Below are 5,693 nucleotides of genomic sequence, written 5' to 3'. Positions count from 1 at the left end.
TCCCTTATCAACTCCTCGTTTGACTAATTTTCTCTTAAGAATAGTAAATCATATTTCTTGCTAGAACTGATCAATTTGTTGGCTTGGTTAACACTTACTGATGAAATATTCGACTTGTCTTTTTGCATGTTGATGATGAATGATTCCCATCCTTTATTAGGCTATATTGGTTGGATCTTTGCATGGATATTTCATCTTGTAGGTACATGTAGGGACTTTCAAAGATGACCCCAATAGTGAATTTTGTTCTACATTATTGAGTTACCTTTTTTCTACATCCTTATTTACCCATCCCAATGGATATGGGCTAATATGATCATGAACTTCCAATCCAAGTTTGTTTCCCAGATCCACTACTATAAGACCAACATGTGAACCCAAGTTGAACAGGGCATCAATCTCGGTCTTCTTGGCCTATATATTAATATTGAAGAGTTTGGTCATGTCCTTCTCTTCTCGGTGTTGAAGGATACTAAATTTCACCTCCTTCTACATTGATGTACAGATAATATTCCCATCCACATCAGAGCTACATTCTACTTAATTACTCAAATCTATGGTGATATTTTTTTTTTTCTTCCCATCATTCTTCTAGTTCTTTGAGTTCAGTTTTGGATGCAATTTCCAACACTTCTACTCAATTTGACCATCAATGGAATGATTGCAAGGAACCTTCTTCTTTCCCTCCTTGGAAGCTTCCTAGTGCTTCTTTTTGCTTCAAATCACTTGATTTCATTTTCATTTAGCCTATGTTTTTTAGGTATTGTGCATGTACACAATCCTTGTGCTTTTTATTCGCTTTAACATCACCTGTTTTTGTAGATGGTTGTGTAAACCCCACATATACTTAAGAAGTACATTGAAGAGCTTGAGAGAGATTCCTAATATGATGAACATTTTCTTGAATTTGATGGTATACTTGTGTACACACTACCCCTACCTCTACCTGAAGTAGTGCCATTGAATCCATTGGTCCTTTATATAACCAATAGGGTAGAATTGAGACATTATGAGGGTTTTGAAGTCCTCCCACTTAGTTACAGGGGGATCACCCTCTGGCCTAGGTATCTTTCCATTATATTCCCACCAAGTTAGGTCATGGCCCTCTAACTTCATTCTACCAAATGATATTTTATACTCATCTACGCGGTGAATGCTAAAATATACTTCTAGTTTCTACAACCAATGATTTGATTTAGGGCATCGATCTCACCTTGGTATATATTTATGTTGACCTTTGCTTCCATCTTGAATAGAGACTGTGAATGTTTATTATCACTCGAACTTAGTTGCCCTTTTTTGGGTTCTTTCCTTGACTCTTTTGCGGGTCTTCATTATCTCCTAATTTCCCCTCTAACCTAGTCCTTGAGTTGAAACCTCCATATTCTTGATTCAAGTCTTGTTTGATAAAGGCACCATAAGGAGGCTCATATTATGATTGATATTGATGACCGGCACTTTTAGCTTCATGAATCTCTATTTTGTTGAATCATGGTTATTGTGAATAGGCTTGCCAGCCACGGCTAGGATTTTATGACTTTCTACTTATTCTTGGATCTCTGACAACCTCCCATGAGATTACCCATTGAAATCTAATCTAATACTAATATGATCTATAAACTATTGTCAATATTCCACTAAACAGTTCATCACATCAAATCTAATAAAAATAAATGACAATCTACATATGAATGTTAAATTCCCTGAGATTCTAGATTTGTTAATTATTGATTATCCATTTATGCATAAAATACATAATATGTGGAAATTAGACACACAAAATACAAAATTAGAGACAAAAATTACAATCACAATCCAACCGCAATGAACACAAAGATATGTTCATTTGACATTTCTTCTAATTAATCAATTTAGCTTAAAGGGTATAAACGACATAATTACCTTTGAATAAACTCATGTTTGATTTCCCACTATAAAAATATTCTAAAATATTTGGAGGAGGCTAAATCTCTACCATGATTTTGGTAGCCATATTACAAAATAAACACATCTATAAATGTAATTAAAAAATTTATATATATATATATATATAACATTTAGAAAAAAAAAATAATATCTCCAAAATAATAAAATATATAAACAGTACTCTAAATCTTTTAAATTTTGATTCCTTTTAAACATATTTTCTAGTCAAGTTTACATCTTACCAAACACATTTACACTGTAAAATCTACCTAATTTAAAGTTAATTCAAAATATTACTAAAACTTTTAGAAACATAGAATCTATTTTTCCATTCAAAACATTTTAAACAAAATAAAATTATAATCTTATTTTTAAGATATTAAATTTAATTTTCCATTTAAAAATACAATTTAAATAACCTAAAACTACATTTTCCCAAAAGTTTCTCCCTTAAAAAATTATTACCGATTTCTGGCTAAAAAGGAAAAAAACTGCCCCATTATTTAACTGTTAAAAAAATGACTATTTTCGACTCAAACTTATGGCCTGGATCAACCAAATGCTGACTGTAGCAGTGGGGAAATCCTCTCAGAAAAGAAAATGACTATTTTCGAGTCAAACTTATGGCCTGGATCAACCAAATGCTGACTGTAGCAGTGGGGAAATCCTCTTAAAAAAAAGACTAGTTTCGAGTCAAGCTTATGGCCTGGATCAACCAAATGCTGACTGTAGCAGTGGGGAAATCCTCAGAGAATCTTGTCAGGCTCCCGGCACACTAAAAAAAATTAAAGTCAATTTAAAGTAAGGGTGGACGGTTAAAATGGTGAAGACAGTTGGATGGACATGAAACGCGGTCAATAAAAGTGGTCATAACAGCTGTAGGTATGTCGACATGATATTTCATTTTAAAGTCAATATGTTTTGTTTACTTCCAAAAGCGGCGCAACACCGCGAGCCATCCTTGGTCACCGCGAGTTAACGCAATGAACGTGCAGAGAAGAAAATAGTTAAGACTGTGCAAGTGGCGTTATGATGAGGACATTCTGTGGACTTGCTAGGTAATGGATGCGCCTTCCTATCTTTTCTGGAGGAATACTCCACCTGTTGGGAAAAAAATAATAATTGAAGTTTCTGAGAGGGAAGATATTTATGGAGCGATCCTGGCAGACCAAACCAGATACCTGGAGTCTTTTCCAGTAACAATTAGTTGTGAGGAATGGCAAATTCATCAGTAGCCATGAAATATTTCACAGCTGGTTTGGTCATAGCTGTATGTTTCATGGTCAATTTTGTGGCAGCAGATAACAGTACTTGCTCTAATGAAAACAGCGAAGATTCATGCAGGAATAAGAGTGAAGCTCTCCATCTGAGGATTGGGGCACTAGCTTCTATTCTTGTGGCAGGCACTATTGGGGTATGTTTGCCTGTTGTAGGGAGGACTTTCCCTGCTTTAAGGCCCGATAGGAATATATTCTTTGTCATTAAGGCTTTTGCTGCTGGTGTGATTCTTGCTACTGGTTTCGTCCATGTTCTTCCTGATGCCTTCGCATTTCTTACCAGTGAATGCTTAAATCTGAATCCATGGGGCAACTTTCCCTTTGCTGGTTTTATAGCAATGATGGCCGCAGTTTGTACTCTCATGGTGGATGCTCTAGCCACTGGTTACTACGAGCGTTCCCACTTTAGAAATCAAAACAAAGGTAATCAAGTTAATGAGGGTACAGATGGCTTAGAGCATGAGAATCATGTTCATACACACTCACATGCTACACATGGGCACGCCCATGGATCCAATACTATAGAAGAAGATTCCACTATTCGGCATCGTGTCATTGCTCAGGTAAAAATCCAAACTTCAAGCTCTTAAATATAGCTTTCAATAACTATATTATTAAATCTAACACCATGAATGGAACATGGTTAATATCAGGTGCTGGAGTTGGGTATTGTTGCTCACTCCGTTATTATTGGTATCTCATTGGGTGCTTCTGAAAGTCCATGCACAATTAGGCCTTTAGTGGCAGCCTTATCATTTCACCAATTTTTTGAAGGAATGGGCCTTGGTGGATGCATCGTTCAGGTGATTTTTGTCCCTTGAATCTTCAAAAAATCAGGCAAGAATAGTTACATTGATAATAAGTTTGATCGACTAAATTTTGTGTTTTTTGAGTGGAGCAGGCGGGTTTCAAGAATAAGTCAGCAGCAGTTATCCTGATGACGTTCTTCTTTGCTGTGACAACGCCCTTTGGTATTGCATTGGGAATTGGGATCTCATCGGCTTACAACGAAAACAGCCCCACGGCACTGATCGTTGAAGGAGTATTTAATGCGGCGTCTTCTGGAATTCTGATATACATGGCTCTGGTGGATCTTCTTGCTGCAGATTTTATCAATTCCTCTCGGATGAAACAAAATGGAACACTCCAGCTGTGCTCATACGTCGCTCTCTTGTTAGGTATAGGGTCCATGTCTTTGATCGCCAAATGGGCTTGAAATTTTACCATGTCTCTTCCCTACAGAATCTCGTATATCTCTTTGTTGCTTGTATCGACCTTTCTGTACATACACATATTCTTCTATCTGTGACAATGACAGTTGATTGAATTTTCTCTTGTATCTACATTGTCAAAGGATTCTAAAATAGCTATATTAATTTTCCTCTGATTTTCTTTGAGATAAAACTCAGCTTTATGATGCTTTCTTTCTCCTTTTGGCATGTTGCTCTTATTGTTAATATGAAGATGTCCTCATTGATCCTCAACATGATCCATGCCTTTCATCGCATTATTTTGAGACAAAGATTTGTCCTTTCCAACTCTACATGTAATCACTTTGTGCCCAAGATTATTGGAATAAAAACAATGGCCATTAAAGAAGTTTTTGTACCTAAAGGTATTTTGTCACGGATGATCTTGTCCTTGAGGGGAAAAGGACCTATGTCGATTATTCATTGAATCATTGTGGTTGTTTGGATTACTCCTTTGAACAATTCCTTCTTGTGGCTGACACACCTTGTTTATTTTCCTTTTCTAATGTTTATTCTCCTTTTTTGGACATTTAGAAGCATAATGACCTACTTTATCATGATTGAAACACTTGAGATCAAATATATCGTTAGCTTTATTACTAGAAGATTGTTTATCTTATTTAGCATAGTTGTCTCCTTCTGCCTTCTTTAATCATGTCCATCTTTCTATCCAAGTCCAACCTTGATGAGGGGAGATCACTGGCTACTAAGAATCTCATCCAATATTTCAATTTTATTTCCAAGATGTTGATATTCAGATAACTAGTTATTTAATGCAACAATTTCAACTTCTAATCTCTAATTCGTGGCTATTAGCTTATTGATTTCTTCTAAGGAAGATATAAGCTTGCTTCTGAAATATATATTTTCATCAATATCTCTTAATTCATTAGAAGAACTACTAGATACATATCTAGAGTGTATTTCACTTTCATCTAGTTCAATATCTTGATCCCTTTCTAAGTCTAGGGATTCTTTTGTCGACATGTGAGGTGTTGCTACTTCCTCACTACTAGAGGTGCATCCATTATCTTCTTTTATTTCCATTAACGCAATTCCTTCTTCATTACTACTATTAGATGTACAATTATGTCTTTCTTCAAAAAAATCATGTCAACATCTAGAAGATAGATGTCATATTCTTCTACAATAAAAATACAACAACAAATTACTTGTATATTGTGTGAAATTTCCATGATTGCAATAAACTATAAATTATTCTCCTAAATTATGCAATTTA

At 35.3% G+C, this 5,693-nt stretch overlaps 1 protein-coding gene across 1 annotated transcript; it reads left to right on the top strand.

Annotated features, from left to right (window-relative positions):
• Window positions 1-2,919: 2,919 nt before the first annotated feature.
• LOC149234893 (zinc transporter 1-like) lies at window positions 2,920-4,784 on the top strand. The gene is made up of 3 exons (XM_089371987.1): window positions 2,920-3,766; window positions 3,857-4,006; window positions 4,105-4,784. Exons 1-3 carry the CDS (start codon window positions 3,143-3,145, stop codon window positions 4,417-4,419), a joined length of 1,089 nt encoding a protein of 362 aa, XP_089228113.1. The 5' UTR covers window positions 2,920-3,142; the 3' UTR covers window positions 4,420-4,784.
• Window positions 4,785-5,693: the final 909 nt, after the last annotated feature.

This window comes from Pinus tabuliformis, chromosome 8 (assembly GCF_031772625.1).
Source record: "Pinus tabuliformis cultivar Carrire ecotype Pingquan chromosome 8, CPIR1, whole genome shotgun sequence".
Classification (NCBI taxonomy): Eukaryota; Viridiplantae; Streptophyta; class Pinopsida; order Pinales; family Pinaceae; genus Pinus; species Pinus tabuliformis.
Note: the sequence above shows the minus strand (reverse complement) of the source record. Positions and strands in the feature narration are given on the sequence as shown.